Consider the following 23,554-nt stretch of genomic DNA (forward strand, 5'->3'; position numbering starts at 1 on the left):
CACTGGGGTACTGCTTTTGAATTTTTCAGATCCAGTCTGAGGTCTAGGGAATATTCACAAGGTAAGGAATTTGTGGTCAGTAGTATATATCAGAGTAGCCTTTTTTGGTATGGAGTCCTACTGGTCTATGTGTGTAATGTTCTACTTCTGTGCATTAACCGGGACCCTAGCACTAATGTCATAAACATACGTTATGAGTGTTTGAGTATGCAGCTTGATGATATGTGCATTGTATATATGAATGAACAAGCATAATGGAGACTCACGAGATTCGTTTTAGGATGCCCATGGCTTGGCCTTGTGCACAAGATGTAGCAGAGGCTGTTTTTTCAGACAGAGGATGCGTATTACTGATATTCCTAAGGCTGGAAGGAGGAGACTTTGACAGTGAAGTTGGGAGAGAGGTGCCAAAGCTCCTTTAGAAATTCAATCAGGTCTTTTTTTGCTTATGAGTCTTACTGTAGCACTGTCATTTGGTGGATGGTGCAAGTGAAAGAGAAAGATAATGAGAGTGAAAGTTGGGTCTGCAGTCTCTGTTGTTCAAGATAAAAGAGACCCTTTAAGGTGCGATCAGCATTCTGTCTTCCCCCGATCACTCTTCAGTGTAGTTGATGATAGTCGCATGTAGAAAATTCACACCTGTTTGTACCTGTTTTGTAGGTACTTCAAGCTACAGAGCACCCTGCAGTGAGGAGCATGACTTTACACAAAGTCTGTGTCTGGGAAGGACACTTGAAAGGAGAACTACCCTAAATCTATAAATAACAGATATACATCTCCTGCCTGCTTGCTCTATATGGCCAAAAAAGGGAATACTCAGAGACCTGCTGTGCAACCAGAGCTAGTGTTTGCCTGACAGTCAACTAGCAAGAGGTGAGTGGACCTCACCTAAGTATATCCCTTGCAGGAAGACTTCGGGCACCTGACGTGAAGCGCTTAGAGAGAGGGAAGAAACCTGTCCACTTTGTAGGACAAATGGTTGTCCAGGAAGAGCCAGGTACAGAGTGAACCCTGTTTTGGTGGTTGGGTGGGGTGCATGAGGAAGACGGAACTCTGTGTCCCTCAAGTGTCAATGGGTATCAACTCTTCATTTGCAGGTGGGAACTGTACAAAACGTAGCTTGGCAGGTGCCAATGTGACCAGAAAGAAGATTGTGTACTGACTCTCACTACTGTGACCAGAAGATGATCCAGTCTGAACTACGCTGTTGGGCAAAAGTTGGGTTGTCTGTGAGCTTGTTGAGCCAGGTCTGTACACCCTGCCACAATCACTGTACATCGGCCCATCTGTACTGAGTGTGATCTGATGTCTGCAAAAAATGCCTCTGCCAACAGCAATCTCACCGAAGATGTGACTGCAGCAAGGGAGCCCAGAGGAATCGTCATCAGGACTCTAGTTTGCAAGCCACACAGAGACAGGAAAGAGTTCACATGGTGAAATCTGGAAACTACCACACCCCGCCAGAGATGAAAGATGCACCACCAACTGAACACCCAAGCCTCACTCAGTGACAACTAATCCTGAACTGTGGAAGACTGATCACACTTATTTATTACAGGGTGTAATATGCACCTGAGCCTAATCACACTATAACTTTGTTCCTGTGGAGAAATGCCTCAACCAGAAGGGGGGAAGAAGGGAAAGTAGTAAGTAGAGGTACAGCCAATCCCAGGGCACTAAATTACACCTTTTCAACACTGTGGACCATAATTATACTCTGTTTGCGCCGGATTTGTGTCATTTTGTTTTTACGCAAATTTGGCGCAAACTTAACTCCATATTTATACTTTGGCGCCAGACCCTGTCTAGCGCCAAAGTTATGGAGTTTGAGTCATTTTTTGTACATGAAAACCTATATTGCGCTAATGACATGCAAGGTAGGTGATCCAGTTCAAAAAATGACTCTAAGGCATGTGCGCCTTATTTATCCTCCGGTGTCAAAATGACGCACAGGAGGAGGCGGGCCTTAAAACATGGCACCCACTTGGATCTGCGCCATTTTTGAACGCCTGGGTCAGGGCAGGCGTTAAGGGACCTGTGGGCTAATTTCTATGGTGGGAGACCATGGAAGCAGTCCACAGGTGCCCTTCCCTGCACCCAGGGACACATCTGCCACCCTCGCCCACCCCTGGAGGATACCCATGGATGGGGGGACCCATCCATGGTGAGTGCAGGTAAGAAGAATTTTTTTGTTTTTTTTAAGTGGCATGGGGGTGGGGCCTAACTTGGACCCCCTTACATGCCACTGTGCCCAGTGGCCATGCCCAGGGGACAGAAGTCCCCTGGGCATGGCCATTGGGCAGGGGGCATAACTCCTGTCTTTGCTAAGACAGAAGTCATTTCCATGGGGGTTGTGCGTCAAAAAATGGCGCAAGTCAGGTTAGAGCCAATATTTTTTACTCTAACCTGACTTGCACCATTCTTTGGCGCACAACCCCCAGTCTTCCCTTCGCCTCCGCTGCCCGGTTACGGAAATTTATTTTTACTCTAACCATGCTGCAGCGCCGGCTAACGTCATTTCATAAAAAAGGCGCCCGGCTGGTGCGTTGGAATGGCGTTAGCCGGCGGAAAACTTTTTGATGCAAATATGCCCCAGTGCTTATTTGCGTCAAAAGTATAAATATGGGCCTGTGTGTGTAATTTAATTTTCTTTCTGAAGGTAACGCACTTGGTTGGACAATTCATTATTGTGCTGACGTGATTGTGGAGTCATGAGCTGTGCCTACCCACACACACACTACTTTCCTGAGAGCCTGTGACTGCTCACCATCAATATTGCTGAAAATCAAGATTGGAAGGGGTTGTACTGGCCAAAGTTTGCAGAGCCATGGTAGGATAGACCCGGGGACACCCTACACCTATCTGTGGTCCAGTAGCCTCTCCTAGACCCTAACCCACCGTTGGGGGTCTGACAGGGATATTCTCTTGCTACATAACTGAGGGAGGTCACTTTAGATTGTACCACTTGGCTGTAGTGAATTAACAATTACACTCAGGTCTACTATATTTATGCAAATGTATTTGGATATGCTGTATTTGCCACATAATCCATCATCAGCATATTCTGCAGATTTCAGAAATAGAATATTTCTAGCTCAGACAGTTCAAGAGTTACTAAAACATGAAACGTGTTGCTGAGCAATGGAAGGCCCTTTGTAATGGCTGACTGGTCAGCTTTCTGGTGCTTGTTTCTCTATTTGGGTGTCAAAGTGGTACTAATGAAGTGAAACCTATGCCGAGATTTGGTTTTAACATGTGTAAATTTGCAAAGTAATGAGCTGATACTAACGTTAATGTTTAAAAAAAAAAAAAGAAATTTCCTGTTATACTTAACTGGAGTAACTATAACTTGTGCCCTCATCATGCACTGCTTATGACCTCGCATATTACAACACTAATGATGTGTTCTATGACATCATTGAAAACATCACTGATAAAAAGTGAAATTACATAATTGATGAGCACACTGCATGTCCAGGGCTCAAACGCTGTAATTGACCAGTTATGGTTAACTGAAGTAACGAAAACCCTGTGGGCTGATTTAGATACTGGCGGACGAGTTACTATGTCACAATGGTGACAGATATCACATCCGCGTAAACCTAAATCCCATTATATCCTATTGGATTTAGATTCAGGCAGACTGGATATCCGTCATCGTTGTGACAGTTACTCATCCATCAATATCTAAATCAGGCCCACAATGTTTTAGTTACTTCAGTTAACCATAACTGGTAAATTACAGCGTTTTTTTGGTTAAAATGTTACATTCAAACTTCAATTTTCACCTAACTATACTAACACTTTAACGTTTGTCTTTTCAGTGAAAATAAATATATATGTAGATGTACAAATATATATATATGGAGATATGGAAAATGTCACTTACCAGTGTACATCTGTTCGTGGCATGAGACGCTGCAGATTCACATGCTGTGCATTATCCTGCCATCTAGTTTTGGGCTCAGAGTGTTACAAGTTGTTTTTCTTCGAAGAAGTCTTTTCGAGTCACGAGATCGAGGGACTCCTTCCTTTCGGCTCCATTGCGCATGGGCATCGACTCCATCTTAGATTGTTTTCCCCGCAGAGGGTGAGGTAGGAGTTGTGTATATAGTAAAAGTGCCCATGCAATGGAGTGAGTATGTATGTACATAATGTGTATAAAAATAGTATATATTTACAAATTTACAAGTTTCATCAACTTATAACGGCTACAGGCTCCCGGGGAGGCGGGAGAGCGCATGTGAATCTGCAGCGTCTCATGCCCCGAACAGATGTACATTGGGTAAGTGACATTTTCCGTTCAATGGCATTTGTAGCTGCAAATACACATGCTGTGCATAGACTAGTAAGCAGTTATCTCCCCAAAAGCGGTGGCTTAGCCTGTAGGAGTTGAAGTTGTTTGAAATAATGTTCGTAATACAGCCTGTCCTACTGTGGCTTGTTGTGTTGTTAACACATCTACACAGTAATGTTTCGTGAATGTATGTGGCGTAGACCATGTGGCTGCCTTACAGATTTCTGTCATAGGTATATTTCCTAGAAAGGCCATTGTGTTGCCTTTCTTTCTAGTGGAGTGTGCCTTTGGCGTCATAGGTAGATCCCTTTTTGCTTTAATATAGCAGGTCTGAATACATTTCACTATCCATCTGGCACTACCTTGTTTGGATATTGGATTTCCTGCATGAGGTTTTTGGAAGGCTACAAACAATTGTTTTGTCTTGCAAAATTGTTTTGTTCTATCAATGTAATACATTAGTGCTCTTTTGATGTCTAACGTATGTAAGGCTCTTTCGGCTACTGAGTCTGGTTGTGGAAAGAAGACTGGGAGTTCCACTGTTTGGTTTAGGTGGAACGGTGATATAACCTTTGGTAAAAATTTTGGATTTGTACGGAGAACCACTTTATGTTTATGTATTTGTATAAAAGGTTCTTGTATAGTAAATGCTTGTATTTCACTTACCCGTCTAAGAGATGTGATAGCTATTAGGAAAGCTACTTTCCAGGTTAAGTATTGTATCTCACAAGAGTGCATGGGTTCAAATGGTGGACCCATGAGTCGTGTTAATACAATATTGAGGTTCCACGAGGGAACTGGTGGTGTTCTCGGGGGTATGATTCTTTTTAAACCCTCCATAAATGTTTTGATGACTGGGATTCTAAATAGTGATGTTGAATGTGTAATCTGCAGGTAGGCAAATATTGCTGTGAGATGTATTTTAATAGAAGAAGATGCTAGTTTAGATTTTTGTAAGTGTAATAAGTAACCTGCAATGTATTTGGCGGAAGCATGTAGTGGTTGAATTTGATTATTATGTCAGTAATAAACAAATCTTTTCCATTTGTTTGCGTAACAATGTCTTGTAGTAGGTTTTCTAGCTTGTTTAATGACCTCCATACATTCTTGTGTAAGGTCTAAATGTCCAAATTCTAAGACTTCAGGAGCCAGATTGCTAGATTGAGCGATGCTGGATTCGGGTGTCTGATCTGTTATTTGTGTTGAGTTAACAGATCTGGTCTGTTTGGTAGTTTGATATGAGGTACTACCGACAGGTCCAGTAGTGTTGTATACCATGGCTGACGGGCCCAGGTTGGTGCTATTAGTATTTAGTTTGAGTTTGTTTTGACTCAGTTTGTTTATTAGATAAGGAAGGAGTGGGAGAGGGGGAAAAGCGTAAGCAAATATCCCTGACCAACTCATCCATAACGCATTGCACTTGGACTGAGGGTGTGGATACCTGGACGCAAAGTTTTGGCATTTTGCGTTCTCTTTTGTTGCAAATAGGTCTATTTGTGGTGTTCCTCAGCGTCGAAAGTAAGTTTGTAGTATCTGGGGATGAATTTCCCATTCGTGTGTTTGTTGGTGATCTCGACTGAGATTGTCGGCTAACTGGTTTTGAATCCCTGGGATGTACTGTGCTATTAGGCGAATGTGATTGTGAATCGCCCAATGCCAAATCTTTTGTGCTAAGAGACACAGTTGTGATGAGTGTGTCCCTCCCTGTTTGTTTAGGTAATACATTGTTGTCATGTTGTCTGTTTTGACAAGAATGTGTTTGTGGGCTATTAGCGGTTGAAATGCTTTCAATGCTAGAAACACTGCTAACAGTTCTCAATGATTGATATGCAGTTGCTTTTGTTGAACGTCCCATTGTCCCTGTATACTGTGCTGGTTGAGGTGTGCTCCCCACCCTATCATGGAAGCATCTGTTGTGATCACATATTGAGGCACTGGGTCTTGGAATGGCCGCCCTTGGTTTAGATTTATAGGATTCCACCATTGAAGCGAGAGGTGTGTTTGGCGGTCTATCAACACTAGATCCTGAAGTTGACCCTGTGCTTGTGTCCATTGTGTTGCTAGGCACTGTTGTGAGGGACGCATGTGTAATCTTGCGTTTGGGACAATGGCTATGCATGAAGACATCATGCCTAGGAGTTTCATTACAAACGTCACTTGATAGTGTTGGTTTGGGTACATGTTTAATATCACATTTTGGAAGGCTTGTACCCTTTGTGGACTTGGAGTGGCAATCCCCTTTTGTGTGTTGATTGTTGCTCCTAAGTATTGTTGTATTTGACACGGTTGTAGATGTGATTTTTGGTAGTTTATAGAGAACCCTAGTTTGTGAAGGGTTTCTATGACGTGTTTTGTGTGTAGAATACACTGTTGCTGAGTGCTGGTTTTTATTAACCAATCGTCTAAGTAAGGGAACACATGCATGTGCTGCCTCCTGATGTGAGCGGCCACTACTGCAAGGCATTTTGTGAATACCCTTGGGGCTGTTGTTATGCCGAATGGTAACACTTTGAATTGGTAATGCACGCCTTGGATTACAAATCTCAAGTATTTCCTGTGGGAAGGATGTATGGGTATGTGGAAATAAGCATCTTTGAGATCTGATGTTGACATGTAGTCCTGTTGTTTGAGCAAGGGAATCACGTCTTGAAGTGTCACCATGTGAAAGTGATCTGATTTGATGTAAAGATTCAGTGTTCTGAGGATAATATGAGTCTCAGTGTTTTGTCCTTTTTTGGAATTAGGAAATACAGGGAGTAAACACCTGTTCCTTTTTGCTGGTTGGGTACTAGTTCTATTACTTCTTTTTGTAACAATGCTTGGATTTCTAGTTGTAACAGATCTAAGTGTTGTTTGGACATGTTGTGTGCTCTTGGAGGCACATCTGGTGGCAAATGTAGGAATTCTATGCAATAACCATGTTGGATAATGGCTAGGACCCATGCGTCCATAGTTATGTGTTTCCAGTTGTGGTAATAATCTGTAAGTCTTCCCCCCACTGGTGTTGTGTGGTGGGTGTAAGGAAATGCCCCATTGGCATGGTTACCCCCTGTCTTATTGCCTTTGCTGATGCCAAGTTATGATTTGAAAGTGTGCTGAGGCCGGCTAATCAGGCCCCAGCACCAGTGTTCTTTCCCTAACCTGTACTTTTGTTTCCACAATTGGCACACCCTGGCATCCAGGTAAGTCCCTTGTAACTGGTATCCCTGGTACCAAGGGTCCTGATGCCAGGGAAGGTCTCTAAGGGCTGCAGCATATCTTATGCCACCCTGGGGACCCCTCACTCAGCACAGATACACTGCTTGCCAGCTTGAGTGTGCTAGTGGGGATAAAAAGACTAAGTCGACATGGCACTCCTCTCAGGGTGCCATGCCAACCTCACACTGCCTATAGGTATAGATAAGTCACCCCACTAGCAGTCCTTACAGCCCTAAGGCAGGGTGCACTATACCATAGTTGAGGGCATAAGTGCATGGGCACTATACCCCTACAGTGTCTAAGCAAAACCTTAGACATTGTAAGTGCAGGGTAGCCATAAGAGTATATGGTCTGGGAGTCTGTCATGCACGAACTCCACAGCACCATAATGGCTACACTGAAAACTGTGAAGTTTGGTATCAAACTTCTCAGCACAATAAATGCACACTGATGCCAGTGTACATTTGATTGTAACATACATCCCAGAGGGCACCTTAGAGGTGCCCCCTGAAACCTTAACCGACTACCCGTGTACGCTGACTGGTTTTAGCAGCCTGCCACACTCCAGACATGTTGCTGGCCACATGGGTAGAGTACCTTTGTCACTCTGTGGCTAGTAACAAAGCCTGTACTGGGTGGAGATGCTTATCACCTCCCCCTGCAGGAACTGTAACACCTGGCGGTGAGCCTCAAAGGCTCACCCCCTTTGTTACAGCACCCCAGGACACTCCAGCTAGTGGAGTTGCCCGCCCCCCTCCGGCCACGGCCCCTCTTTTGGCGGCAAGGCCGGAGGAGATAATGAGAAAAAAAAGGAGGAGTCACTGGCCAGTCAGGACAGCCCCTAAGGTGTCCTGAGCTGAGGTGACTCTGACTTTTACAAATCCTCCATCTTGCAGATGGAGAATTCCCCCAATAGGATTAGGGATGTTCCCCCCTCCCCTCAGGGAGGAGGCACAAAGAGGGTGTAGCCACCCTCAGGGCTAGTAGCCATTGTCTACTAACCCCCCAGACTTAAACACACCCCTAAATTCAGTATTTAGTGGCTCCCCAGAACCTAGGAACTCAGATTCCCGCAACCTAAGAAGAAGAGGACTGCTGAACTGAAATCCTGCAGAGAAGACGGAGACACCAACTGCTTTGGCCCCAGCTCTACCGGCCTGTCTCCCCCCTTCTAAAGACACTGCTCCAGCGACGCGTTCCCAGGGTCCAGCAACCTCTGAAGCCTCAGAGGACTACCCTGCATCTAGAAGGACCAAGAACTCCCGAGGACAGCGGCTCTGTTCCCCAAAGACTGCAACTTTGCAACAAAGAAGCAACTTTGAAACAACACACGTTTCCCGCGTGAGACTTTGCACTCTGCACCCGATGCGACTTCTGGAGAACAAACACCACAGGGAGGACTCCCCGGCGACTAAGAGACCGTGAGTAACCAGAGTTGACCCCCCCCTGAGGCCCCACAGCGACGCCTGCAGAGGGAATCCCGAGGCTCCCCCTGACCACAACTGCCTGCTTCAAAGACCCGACGCCTGGTAAAGACTCTGCACCCGCAGCCCCCAGGACCTTAAGGATCCTACCTCCAGTGCAGGAGTGACCCCGAGGTGGCCCTCTCCCTTGCCCAGGTGGTGGCTACCCCGAGGAGCCCCCCCCTTGCCTGCCTGCATCGCTGAAGAGACCCCTTGGTCTCCCATTGATTTCTATTGTGAACCCGACGCTTGTTTGCACACTGCACCCGGCCGCACCCGTGCTGCTGAGGGTGTACTTTCTGTGCTGACTTGTGTCCCCCCCGGTGCCCTACAAAACCCCCCTGGTCTGCCCTCCGAGGAGGCGGGTACTTACCTGCTGGCAGACTGGAACCGGGGCACCCCCTTCTCCATTGAAGCCTATGCGTTTTGGGCACCAATTTGACCTCTGCACCTGACCAGCCCTGAGCTGCTGGTGTGGTAACTTTGGGGTTGCTCTGAACCCCCAACGGTGGGCTACCTTGGACCCAAACTTGAACCCCGTAGGTGGTTTACTTACCTGCAAAAACTAACAAACACTTACCTCCCCCAGGAACTGTTGAAAATTGCACTGTGTCTAGTTTTAAAATAGCTATATGTCATTTATGTGAAAACTGTATATGCTATTTTGCTAATTCAAAGTTCCTAAAGTTCCTACATGAAATACCTTTCATTTGAAGTATTACTTGTAAATCTTGAACCTGTGGTTCTTAAAATAAACTAAGAAAATATATTTTTCTATACAAAAACCTATTGGCCTGGAATTGTCTTTGAGTGTGTGTTCCTCATTTATTGCCTGTGTGTGTACAACAAATGCTTAACACTACTCCTCTGATAAGCCTACTGCTCGACCACACTACCACAAAATAGAGCATTAGAATTATCTCTTTTTGCCACTATCTTACCTCTAAGGGGAACCCTTGGACTCTGTGCATGCTATTTCTTACTTTGAAATAGTACACACAGAGCCAACTTCCTACAGTGGGGGTTTGTGACACTGAAGTCACTGTTTGGTTTGTGGGGTTTTTGGGCTCTGGAATTTCCCTCTTGTTTTAGGGAACTCTCCACCCCTATATTGTCCTCGAAAACCTCCTCTCTGATATTGGCCCTGATATGTGGGTCTGACTTGTGAGGTGGAAGGCTCTGTGGTTTGGGCCCGAAACCCCCCTCTAAAGTGCGGTTTCCTAAAAGTGTCTCTGCTCTGTGGGGAGTAGAATGCGCCCATGGCTTTGGCCGTGTCCGTGTCTTTCTTCAGTTTTTCTATCGCAGTATCCACCTCCAGCCCAAACAATTGTTGTTCGTTGAAAGGCATATTCAGCACAGCCTGCTGGATTTCTGGCTTAAATCCGGAGGTTCGTAACCATGCGTGTCTAAGGATGGTTACTGCCGTGTTCACTGTCCTGGCCGCCGTGTCTGCTGAGTCCATAGCCGACCTTATTTGGTTGTTGGAGATAGTTTGGCCCTCCTTGACAACCTGCTGGGCACGTTTTTGGAACTCCTTGGGAAGGTGTTGAATGAGATGTTGCATTTCATCCCAATGTGCCCTGTCGTATCTTGCCAGTAGAGCTTGAGAACTGGCAATTCGCCATTGATTGGCTGCTTGTGCTGCCACCCTTTTGCCTGCTGCATCGAATTTCCAACTTTCCTTGTCGGGCAGTGGTGCGTCTCCAGAAGTTTGTGAGTTTGCCCTTTTCCGGGCTGCTCCTACTACCACCGAATCAGGAGTTAACTGTTGTGTGATGTATACAGGGTCAGTAGGGGGAGGTTTATATTTCTTCGCCACCCTAGGTGTGATGGCTCTGCCGTTGACTGGGTCCTGAAACACCTGTTTGGCGTGTTTTAACATGCCTGGCAGCATTGGCAAACTGTGGTATTGGCTGTGCGTAGATGACAGGGTGTTGAACAAGAAGTCATCTTCTATGGGCTCTGCATGCAATGCTACATTATGAAATGTAGCTGCCCTGGAAACCACCTGCATGTAAGCAGTACTGTCCTCAGGTGGTGATGGCCTTGCCGGGTAGCAATCAGGACTATTGTCTGAGACCGGTGCATCGTACAAATCCCATGCATCCGGGTCATCTTGGCTTATCCCTGTGTGCATTGGTGACTGCATCATTGGGGGTGTTGCTACTGGGGACAGATGTGGCGAGTGCGCTGGCGATTGTTGTGACGAAAACTGTGGTGGTGTTTTTTCTTTAGCCACTTTTGCTTTTGGCTGCATTTCCGCCTCTTGGAATGCGAGCTTCCGCTTCATCTTTATTGGAGGAAGAGTTCTGATTTTCCCCGTGTCTTTTTGTATATGGATTCTCCTCTGGGTATGGTCTGGCTCCCCCATGCCCAGTTCTTGTTCAAATCTGTGGCCTTGTAATTGTGTGGAAAGGCCTTGTTCCTCTGTATAGGAGCTGTGTTTCGGCTCCGAGGCTGCATGTTTCGGCACCGAAATCTTTTCAGCAGTCTTTTTCGGCTCCGAGGAAACCTTATGGTTCGCAACTCATTTATTCTTTGTGTTGTGTATGTTAAGGCTTTCTGCATCCCCACCTTGGTGTGATCCCTTAGAATCATATTGTATGTTTACTGCATTAGAATATGCATCTTTGTCCTATTTTAGGAACAGACAGATTTGCCATTTTTAGAACCTGGCCAAGGTTAGCAATGTACAAGTTGAAAAGCATTTGTGCGAAGACACATCCTTGCTTTAGGCCGTTGTCAGTGTAAACCTTTGGGGGTTGCCATATTTTGTGTCAGTTGGTTTCTATAAATGGGAAAACAAATTACCCAATATTGCAACACTGAAAGGTTTCCAGTGTTAAGATCAGCAAATCCCCAGCGTTCGTGAACAAGCAGAGCTGTAAAGGCAAACACATATTTTTTAACCACAGTTCCTATTTTTTGTGGTTTGTACCTACTTGCCGTTTGTGGCAGAAACAGGAATGAAACTCGTGGGTACACCCAGAAAGCCGTACATTTCTGGAAACTAGACTTAAATCCAAATTTAGCAAGGTGTCTTTTTTGTGAATCGCTCATGGTTTTCCCAAAGACACTAGTAATTGAAATCACAAACAATGCAAAGAAATTATACCAAAGTATAAATAGCTCACTAAGTTTTCATTTGCTCTGATGGTTGGTGTAGTGCTTTCCTCTTATTTAGTTTCTAAGCACTAACATAACACAACAGAAATACACTTCTGAGGTCAAAGAAGACTTTTATTGTTATTTTATTCTTCCCCAACCACAATGTTTATGAATGAATGACGAATTAGTAGCTTTCAAGTCCGCGTTAATCAAACAAAATATATCAGTTTGCAATATACACAGCAGGTTATATTTATAAGATATTGAATGCAAAGCAAAACAAATACTTCACCGTGTGGGAACTATTTACAGCTACATCTTTCTAAGGTCTGCAAGCTGAGGACCCCTGTCAGCCGCGAGAAAGAGTGTCATCTACCCACACGGGATGCTGGCAACTGGCGCCAAGCTCCAGCACGAGGTCCGGCAGATTCGAATCTGACTCTCTGCAGCCTGTTACATTCGTTACAAAGGTGTGCCCCCTCCTCTCAGACCTGGGAAACTGAGCAAGCCTTTTGGAGACTGGCCAGGTCTCCAAGACTACTCCTGTTCCCAAGCTCAAGGGAAGAGAAACAACGCCCATGTACTCTCTCTTATCAGGTCTAGTCTACTGTGAGAGCAAAACATCTTGGTTCTCTGGTGCAAAAACACAGCTTGGAAAAATACAGAACTCCACGTTAAAGGCAATGGGCAGCTAACCTAAATATCAAATGCAATGTCATGTTAAAGGCAATAGGCAGCTAACCTAAATATCAAATGCAATGTCTAGTGTCATGTCAAAGCCAATAGGCATCTAAGCTGAATACAAAATGCAATGTCTTATATCATGTCAAAGCCCATAGGCAGCTGAGCTGAATATAAAATGCAATGTATAATATCATGTCAAAGCCAATAGGCAGCGGAGCTGAATACAAAGTGTAATGTATAATATCATGTCAAAGCCAATAGGCAGCGGAGCTGAATATCATGTCAAAGCCAATAGGCAGTTAAGCTGAATACAAAGTGTAATATATGATATCATGTCAAAGCCAATAGGCAGCGGAGCTGAATACAAAATGTAATATATGATATCATGTCAAAGCCAATAGGCAGAATATCTAATAGCATGTCAAAGTCAATAGGCAGCTAAATTGAATACATCATGTCAAAGTCAATAGGCATGCAATGTCAAAGCCAATAGGCGGCTAGACTGGATACAGCATGTCAAAGCCAATAGGCAGAATACAGAATGTAATGGCTAATGCAATGTCAAAGCCCATAGGCGGCTAAACTGAATACAGAAAGCAATGGCTAATGCCATGTCAAAGCCAATAGGCACAATACAGAATGTAATGACTAATGCAATGTCAAAGCCCATAGACGGCTAAACTGAATACAGAAAGTAATGGCTAATGCCATGTCAAAGCCAATAGGCGGCTCAACTGCACAAAACATACCATGTGCTACTGGTGAACATTGAGCAACTAATATGCGCAGTGGTGAAACACAAAGTCATTGGTCAAAACAAAACTTATCAAATGGCAGGACATTCCGCCCTTTGACCAATGAATTTTTGTTTCACATATCTTTTGTGTCAAACCAAAAACAAAAAACATCAGCACAAAAAAAACATTATGATCAAAGCAATCCCTGTAAAGCAATAGAAGTGAATTAACACATTGATTTCATAACCTTTCACATCAGATACATCTACATAGAAAAGACTGAGCAATTTTTTTTTCTGAATGAGTCTCTAATTCAACAGTGTTAGCAATTTGATGTGGCATGAGTTCTGCTCATGTAAAGGTGCACGGTCCATCTGAAAGGTTTTCTGGAAGGTAAGCAAAAGTCAGAGTTCCATACGAGAGGGGAAAAAAACAAAAAAACACAGCAAACAAGTTGAACTTGAACTGAAGGCGCAGTTTGCGCAAAATGGATCCATGGTGCTGGCACTTTACTCAGCCAGGTTCAGGTTGGGGATTCGGTCCCTTCCCCGACCCCACACGCACACACCGGAAGGGGGACCACACAGCGCACTCAGGGACAGTGGCGAAACGTGGTAGGATCTGCAAAAGAAACAAGTATGACTTTTCTTGCAAATAACATTTTTCATTTAAACTGCACCCTTCCTCTTTCTTTCCCTGTTTTATAATCAGCAGGACGTTTTTGAGGCCCTTTGTTATATTTTCTGCAGGTTCTGGAGGATCACTTGGGGCTTCAGCCCACACATCAGCACTGAGGTTTTTATCTGCTGCGCCACAGCTTCCCTTTTCTTGCACTGTCAGAAGGGCTGGGGCAGACTCATTCTTTACCAAACCTCCATTCATTGCACTTTTGCCAATTTGGGCCATTCTGTCTCCAATTTGTATGAATAAATCAGATTCTTTTCTAGGTATCAGCATAATTTCGATTTTTCCTTGGTAATTTGCAGCAATCACTCTCCCTAAAACCTGATCAATTTGCCATTTCTGTTCTGGTAACTTTCCTCTCCCCAACTGCTCTGTGACTGCTTGCATGACAGATTGCTTTTGTGCGTGCTGCACAGTTTTTATCAAATCTAGGGGAATGTGCATCTCTCTCATCTCTGCCCACCTGTAAGTGGCCTTTTCACATTTCTGGGGCACCCACATAGCCATCCCCACTAAGGCAGAATTCTGGGTGAACACTTCTCTCTCTGAATTTTTCTGATTAACATCTGCAAGGTAATTGAACCAGTTAGGTACAAGCCATGTGGCTAAAACATTATCAAAGAACCAAAAATCAGCGTAAAAATGACACATCTCACGTAGCTCTTGCTTTAAAATCTGACACACATTATACAACTCTGTTCCTTCTACGGTGCCAGAAAACAACATTTCAGTCAATGAATCATCAGTAAAACAAACATGCTTTTTATCTTCAGTGGACACGAATTCAAATGGTGCACACAATTTCATTGATAATTCTTTTACCTGTGGTACTCTAGCCCTGTCTTGCAAGTACCAGATCCATTGTATGATTCTAGCTAGGGGCACTATTTTCTTTCCTTGTTCTTGATTTAAATATACATAAGTATTTCCTTCTTGCACTGCGCAGAAACCTAAAGTCTGCATTATTTCATTTGCCAAATCACAAGCGCGCAGCTGCATATTATTTTTCACAGTGACCATGTACAAAAGTGTTAGGATTTCTCTCAAATGAGGGCTATTCTTTTTCCAAAAATCAAACAAGCTAATGAAACTCGGGGTGTCTTGCTCTAAAATCCTTCGTTTTACTTGTGCATTTTGCAACGGTAACTCGTCGTCCGTGTTATCAGTTAAGGAATGCACTTTGGCTGCCAAAAACCCTGGCTCACACGGAAACTCAGTGCAGCTCGGAGCTGTCTTAACCCCCTCATTACTGGAATGGGACAAGAAAGATTCTTCAAAAACAGCCTTTTTATAACTTTCAGTCGGGCTAATTTGCTCACGTAAATTCCTATTTTCATGTTCCAACTGCCTACATTTCTCCTGCATTTCTCTGTAAGCAGATAAAGGTATCCAGACCTTTCTGTCATCATTACTTCCAAAACACACGTTTTCTACATATATACAACAGGAATTATTTCTCAAAACATTATCAGGCCTTTTAGCTACACATGCATTTTCTTCTGTAATTCCCCAAACAGAAAACAATTCACAGTTTTTCTTAGCACCATCAGGCAGTTCATCAACACATGTATTCTCAGACATGGTCTGCCGTGCTACTGTGATTCTCCAAACAGAAAACAATTTCTGTAATTCTCCAAACAACAAAAAACAATTACACTTTTAAAGTGTGCACTTAGAAATCTACTAACTTGTCAAACCCCTTCTTAATCACCTCTTAATGACCGACCCCACGACTCCAGGTACCAATTGTAGTGCTTTCCTCTTATTTAGTTTCTAAGCACTAACATAACACAACAGAAATACACTTCTGAGGTCAAAGAAGACTTTTATTGTTATTTTATTCTTCCCCAACCACAATGTTTATGAATGAATGACGAATTAGTAGCTTTCAAGTCCGCGTTAATCAAACAAAATATATCAGTTTGCAATATACACAGCAGGTTATATTTATAAGATATTGAATGCAAAGCAAAACAAATACTTCACCGTGTGGGAACTATTTACAGCTACATCTTTCTAAGGTCTGCAAGCTGAGGACCCCTGTCAGCCGCGAGAAAGAGTGTCATCTACCCACACGGGATGCTGGCAACTGGCGCCAAGCTCCAGCACGAGGTCCGGCAGATTCGAATCTGACTCTCTGCAGCCTGTTACATTCGTTACAAAGGTGTGCCCCCTCCTCTCAGACCTGGGAAACTGAGCAAGCCTTTTGGAGACTGGCCAGGTCTCCAAGACTACTCCTGTTCCCAAGCTCAAGGGAAGAGAAACAACGCCCATGTACTCTCTCTTATCAGGTCTAGTCTACTGTGAGAGCAAAACATCTTGGTTCTCTGGTGCAAAAACACAGCTTGGAAAAATACAGAACTCCACGTTAAAGGCAATGGGCAGCTAACCTAAATATCAAATGCAATGTCATGTTAAAGGCAATAGGCAGCTAACCTAAATATCAAATGCAATGTCTAGTGTCATGTCAAAGCCAATAGGCATCTAAGCTGAATACAAAATGCAATGTCTTATATCATGTCAAAGCCCATAGGCAGCTGAGCTGAATATAAAATGCAATGTATAATATCATGTCAAAGCCAATAGGCAGCGGAGCTGAATACAAAGTGTAATGTATAATATCATGTCAAAGCCAATAGGCAGCGGAGCTGAATATCATGTCAAAGCCAATAGGCAGTTAAGCTGAATACAAAGTGTAATATATGATATCATGTCAAAGCCAATAGGCAGCGGAGCTGAATACAAAATGTAATATATGATATCATGTCAAAGCCAATAGGCAGAATATCTAATAGCATGTCAAAGTCAATAGGCAGCTAAATTGAATACATCATGTCAAAGTCAATAGGCATGCAATGTCAAAGCCAATAGGCGGCTAGACTGGATACAGCATGTCAAAGCCAATAGGCAGAATACAGAATGTAATGGCTAATGCAATGTCAAAGCCCATAGGCGGCTAAACTGAATACAGAAAGCAATGGCTAATGCCATGTCAAAGCCAATAGGCACAATACAGAATGTAATGACTAATGCAATGTCAAAGCCCATAGACGGCTAAACTGAATACAGAAAGTAATGGCTAATGCCATGTCAAAGCCAATAGGCGGCTCAACTGAACAAAACATACCATGTGCTACTGGTGAACATTGAGCAACTAATATGCGCAGTGGTGAAACACAAAGTCATTGGTCAAAACAAAACTTATCAAATGGCAGGACAGTTGGCTTACGAAAACATTATAACATTACATTTGTCAGACCCTCTGGTCGCAGGAACATTAGGCCCCCATGGCCGCGGGGACCAGAAGACCGCCATTGCTGGTGGTCTTCCACCTACCATATCACGGCTACTTCTGGATTTATGCCACACTTTGGGCGGAAATCCAGCAGAAGCCGTGCTGGTGGGCGGAGGCGCTTGGGCGGTTCCACCACCTGCTCCACCCCACCAGAAGGACTCCACCAGCCGTATTATGGGAATTAATATGCTCTGGCGGTGTCCTGTTGGCAGGGCACTGCCGAAGGTGGAATCGCTCCTTCTCGTTCCCTGCCGGACTACCTTAAACACGGACCAGGTAAGATGATTGTCCGACAGGGGAGGGGAGTGGGAGGGTGGGGGGTGTTGTGTGTGTGTGTGTGGTGTCTGTGAGTGTGCATGAATGTGTGCATGCGTGGTTGCATGCGTGTCTGAATGTTGAAACAAGTGCGTGTATGCATGTAAGTGTGTATGCAAGTGTGTTTGCAAGTATGAGGGTTGTGGTGAATGCATGTTTGTCTGCGTGTGAGTATGTGTGCTTGAATACATGTATGAATGTTGAAGTGAATGCGTGTATGATGCGTGTGAATGTGTGTATGTAAGTGTAGGTGAATGAGTGTACGTGTGGTGCGTGTGGGCGCTGTGTCTGGAGGAGGGGTGGTGGGTGCTGTGTCTGGATGGAGGGTGGTGGGGCACCGAGTCTGAAGGGGGGCGCAGTGGCTGGGGGGGGTCTAGTGCTTGCTGGGGAAGGGTGAGGGGAGTCGTCTACCAGTGAAAGGGAAGAAATTCCCTGCCACCGGTAGCCTTTTTGCCATGGTTTTCGCAGCGGTGCTGCCGCCACAGAATCCATGGCGCAAAGGCGGCTCCTTATACCGCCTGCGGTCTTCTGTGGACCGGCGGGTTGGTGATAATCGTCTCTGACTCATAATGTGACGGTCTGCACCGCCAGCCTGTTGGCGGTGGAACCCCCACATTTACCCTGACGGTTAGAAGACCACCAGGGTCAAAATTACCAATATAGTATTTGTTAGTCTTCCATGCAGATTCCTGATGTTTCCGTCACAGAAATATGAGGAAAATTTATGATTTTAGCCAAAGTTTGAGGTTTGCAACTCATTGTGGAAAAGAAACGGCAACGGGATGTACAAGAGTCAGAGAAAAATAGACTCCCCTGGGTATAGTTTCCCTGAGTGGCGATCAAGAAAGGGCAATAATTCTGTGGTACCCCATTTCAAACAAATCATTTTTGGGCAGGAAATGTTAATGTCTCCATGTTGCAATTTGGAGCCTTTCATATTTCAGGCACTTGGCCTAGTCACACAAGTTTGGCATTGTTTTTATCAGAAGTGTGAGACTACTGGCTGGTAGGAATTCTGTATATCTCAGCAGATTCTGAAAGTTTCGGTCAGAGAAACGTGAAAAAATTGTGATTGTAGCCAACGTTTGCAGGGCAGATTTGTAGGGCACCAACTCCTACGAATTTGTGGAAGTAAGTTGGGAGTGTCTAAGGATGCATTTGTGGCCTATTCCTAGATCAGTGTGAGCATATCTTTTTTTTAACACAGGGGTAAACATGTTGCGTAGACTCTCCTAAGCTCCCTAACAAGCACCTCCAAAAAGACTAAGGGATATGCGGTCTGCGCAAATGGTACTCTGTGGCGGATGTCTCATGCACAGATTTGGGCAGTGCATTTAATGTATTGCACTTAAAATACAACAGATGGAACATCCACCACGTTTTAACAGTGGATAATAGAGGCAAGCACGTTACAGGTATCATGTATGGATTTTTTGTCTAGGTCTTTCCAGTTACCCACAAGATCATTTTGTGAGCTAAAGTGAAGATTAGGTATAACTACAATGCATTTTTTTCAGCTGATGTGTCAGGTATAAAACAGAGGGACATATGGCTGTGTGGGAAAAGCTCTTTGGTGTTTGTATGCCAAAGATATTTTGGATGTAGATGAATATCTTGTCCCAAAAGTCTGTTAAAGGTGAACAGTCGAAAAACATATGATTTAAGGCAGCAATATCTGCATGGCAAATCCAGCACTTGAGTCCCACCCCATATAGTGTTTCACGAACCCAGTTTACTCTGAAAAATGAGGTATTCGTTTCAGATTAATTGAATGTGATTTTTTGTGGCAAAAAAGGACCACATCTTCTTCCAATTAATACGGTGCATGTCTGAGGAATCATTGGATGACCACTCCTTTACCAATTTCTTTGTGTTATCTGGAAACTTGGGTGGTCATTTTGACCCTGGCAGTCTTCTGACCGCCAGGGTAAATGTGGCGGTTCCACCGCCAACGGGCTGGCAATGCAGACTGCCACATTATGAGTGTGGCGAGTTGGCTGCTGCCAACCCGCCACATCTCCACTCATACTGCCATGGCGGTCGGAACTGCCGGGCCAGCGATCATCTTCTCTGACCCAGCGGTCTACAGAAGACCGCCGGCGGTATTTGGAGCCGCCTTTCCACCATGGTTTCTGCAGCAGTAGCACCGCCATGAAAACCATGGCGGAAAGGCTACGGGTGACAGGGAATTTCTTCCCTGTCACTAGTAGACGACTCCCCCTACCCCCAGCAAGCATTAGACCCCCCCTCCAGCCACAGAGCCCCCTACCAGACACAGTGCTTCTCCTGCATACATGCACACACTCATTCACCTACACTTACACGCATTTACTTCAACATTCATACACGCATTCAAGCCTGCATACTCACACCGATCCAAACACACATACTCACACGCAAACACACATTCACCACAACACTCACACTCGCATACACATGCAGACACGCAGTCACTTCCACATTCAGACACGCATACAACCATGTATACTCACATTCATGCACACATGCAGACACCACACACACACACACAAAACACCCCCCACCCCCCTACCCCTGTTGGATGATCACCTTACCTGGTCCAGGGAGAAGGTCTTCGGGCAGGGAACGGGAAAGGGCACTTCCACTGCCGGCAGCGCCCCACCAGCAGGACACCGCCAGGCCGTAATATTTCCCATAATACAGCTGGTGGAGTCCTACTGGCGGGGCAGGCCGGTGATGGAACCGCCCAAGCGCCTCCGCCCGCAGGCACGACTACTGCTGGATTCCCGCCCAAAGTGTGGCAGAAATCCAACAGTACCCATGATATGGTGGGTGGAACACTGCCAGCACTGGCGGTCTTCTGGCACCCACAGCTTTGGAAGACCGCCAAAGTCGTAATGAGGTCCTTGGTGTTTTTAGGTTTCAACATAACAGTAGATTGAGAAACTATGGCCCTCATTATGACATTGGCGGTAAATGCCGCTTACTGCCACGGTGATGGCTGCCAACATACCGCCGGGGTGGCGAATATCAGTTCCCCATATTATGACACACACCCACCAATCCGACAGAATACTGCCACATATATAAATCCGCCAGACCAAAGGTCAGTGCTTAAGTGGTGGTACCAACACCCATACCGTTACTCCAACAAAACAACGCCCACCACATTATGATGCCATGAATCACCACAGCAGACATTCAACGGCAGCAAACCATCGGCGGTACGTACTGTAGTGCTTGAATGGACACCCACATACAAAATACTACATTGACCAAAACCGAAATCACACACCTGACACTCATACACACACCACACCCCCCCACATTACCCACAACCCTTTACGAACAACAATTACTGCCAGGAGATTGACACGAACAGCATAGAGACAACTAGACACACACACCACATACATCCAGACATCCCTCACGCACCCCTCGTCACACATCCCACCACATTACACAACACACTTTCACCAACACACACCACACAACTCCCATGTCCCCACAAAGGCACCCCTGTTTCACTGATGAGGAGTTGAGGGTGATGGTGAAGGAAATTGTCAGGGTAGAGCCACAGTTGTTTGGCAAATATCTATTGCCAGGAAGGTTGAGCCATGGTGGAGAATCGTTGACAGGGTGTACGCCGTGGGACAGCACCCAAGAACACGGGACGGCATCGGGAATAGGTGGAACGACCTTGGGGAAAGGTACTTTCCGTGGCAGCAAGGCACCAGCTTCCCATACAGAGGACTGGCGGTGGACCCCTACCTCCAACCCCACAGATCACAGCATGGGAGGAACAAGTTTTGCCATTACTACATCCTGAGGGAGCCGCTGGAGTAGCCGGAGGACTGGATACTGGTGAGTCAAGATTTACTACTTATCACCCCCATACCTGGATGCCATTACACCCCTTCACCCTCACTCCCATCACTCCACCCCACAAACTGCACCTACACATATGATTAACCCCAATGCCAAATCCTGCATGCCATACCAATGCATGGACAGCCCTCCCAGCCCTGCATGGACACCAATCACTAAAGCATGCACAGCATAGGGAAACTATCAATCACACAATACACCACCATACACACAGAAAAGGTTGCAGGGCAACAGCAACGATAGAGTAGAAGACAGGGATGTACAATATGTCACAGGCATAAAGCATAATACATCACTTACATCCCCACAGGTGCCCCAGCCAGTCCCAGCGGAGAGGAGGTGCCATGACTATCCAGTCCCCCAACAGAAGATGCCCCCAGTGACAACAGTAACTTTGGACTTCAGGATCGGGACCAACAACCTGGCCTATCAGGGACCACTGGACAGTCAGTCACCCCAGCCCACTCACAGTCCATCACACAGCCTCCCCCATCGGTATCCAACACCACAGCACCCACCCAGTGTACCCACACCTCTGTCCCCAGGACACGTCAATCAGCAGTGTGCTCACTTGTACAGGGACCCCAGTCCACATCTCACCCCCAAAACAATCAGGGACCTGGGGACAGTGGCAGTGGGCACACCGTTCAAGGGACAGAGGCACAGGGCAACAGGGACACTGGGACAACTGCTGTGCGCAAGGGGGCGGTCAGGCCCAGGGAACCAACTCTCCAGAAGGCACTAACAGAGATCCTGGGTGCCTACCAACATTCCCAGGACACGATGGGCCAGATCCTTGACAACGTGCAGGAGAACAAGGGGCTTCAGGAGGAACAGTATCAGGGGATCAGGGAGGACTTGCAGGCCATCAACACCACCTTGATCTTCATAGCAGGGACACTGGCAGACAAGGCCAACATCATGAGGGAAGCAACAGCACACCAGCGGGCCCCTACCACCAGCGAGTCCATTGACCAGCCCTCCACTTCTGCAGCAGATAGTATGCAGGAGGCCCAGCCACAGGACCCAGAGGCCACTAGCACCCCTCCCCCAGCAGAAGGTGAACCACTCCGCAAATGTTCCCTGCGACCCAGACAGAAGCCAGAGACTCTTTCCAAGATGTCCACAAGGAAATGAGACTCCTGATTGTCCCCCTTGTGTCCCACACTGTCACCTTGTCCACTTTGAACTGCCTTTGCTCCCCTTCCTATGAACCTTCGGACACTGGACCTGTGCTTCAAACAGACTGGAGCAATACCGTGGACTTTCCTCCACCATCACCCCATTCCATTGAACTGTTCCCTCAATTTCATAGCACTACAATAAACACCCTTGAACACAACTGGGCTACTAGTATTTTCTGTGTTTAAAATGTGCATTTATGGAAACAGTCACATCTAGTGCAAATGATCTGAACACTGTGAGGGCTTAGAAATAATGACCTGTAGCTGTGTGTACTCATCACATCAGTGCACAGTTATCTCACCAACATCTTTAAAATGACAAGCCATAGGTGACAGTAGATTGAGATGCAATGGAAGTTAATGCCATCATGCTACAGCCACACAGAAAACATCAATAGTCAGAGGAATGGTCATTTGCACAGTTTCACCTGTGTGTCATTGGAAATATTGACGTATAACTGATGTTTGGTTGTCCTCATCCTCATCCTCTGGCTCCTCATCCTCACTATCCTCAGGGTCCACTTCTGCCACAGGGGCATCTCCAGTCTCCTCCTCCTGCAGAAAAGGTACATGCCGTCTGAGGGCCAGGTTGTGCAACATGCAGCATGCCACTACTATCTGGCAGACTTTCCCGGGTGAGTAGCACAGGGATTCACCTGTCAGATGGAGGCACCTGAACCTGGCCTTCAGGAGCCCAAAGGTCATCTTGATGATCCTTCTGG

At 45.6% G+C, this 23,554-nt stretch overlaps 1 protein-coding gene across 2 annotated transcripts; it reads right to left on the minus strand.

Annotated features, from left to right (window-relative positions):
• Window positions 1-12,129: 12,129 nt before the first annotated feature.
• LOC138288368 (uncharacterized) lies at window positions 12,130-16,804 on the minus strand. Of its 2 annotated transcripts, none has more exons than XR_011202381.1 (2): window positions 16,158-16,804; window positions 12,130-14,108 (listed from the first exon to the last, which is right to left on the minus strand). XR_011202381.1 is itself a non-coding variant. In XM_069229929.1 (2 exons), exons 1-2 carry the CDS (start codon window positions 15,750-15,752, stop codon window positions 13,997-13,999), a joined length of 1,230 nt encoding a protein of 409 aa, XP_069086030.1. In that variant the 5' UTR covers window positions 15,753-16,738; the 3' UTR covers window positions 13,186-13,996. The 2 variants fall into 2 exon arrangements, 1 of the variants encoding a protein (XP_069086030.1); XM_069229929.1 differs by having other exon boundaries at window positions 13,186-14,108; window positions 14,635-16,738.
• Between the last annotated feature and the right edge of the window lie 6,750 nt (window positions 16,805-23,554).

The sequence above is a fragment of the Pleurodeles waltl genome, chromosome 4_1 (assembly GCF_031143425.1).
Source record: "Pleurodeles waltl isolate 20211129_DDA chromosome 4_1, aPleWal1.hap1.20221129, whole genome shotgun sequence".
Lineage (NCBI taxonomy): Eukaryota > Metazoa > Chordata > Amphibia > Caudata > Salamandridae > Pleurodeles > Pleurodeles waltl.

Bases quoted from the DNA above. Each gene is read 5' to 3' on its own strand.
- LOC138288368 (XM_069229929.1), bottom strand. From the start codon at position 15,752: ATGTCTGAGAATACATGTGTTGATGAACTGCCTGATGGTGCTAAGAAA. The intron at 14,109-14,634 runs GTGGGCAGAGAT...TTTCTTTTGCAG, and splicing joins TGTGAAAAGGCCACTTACAG to ATCCTACCACGTTTCGCCAC.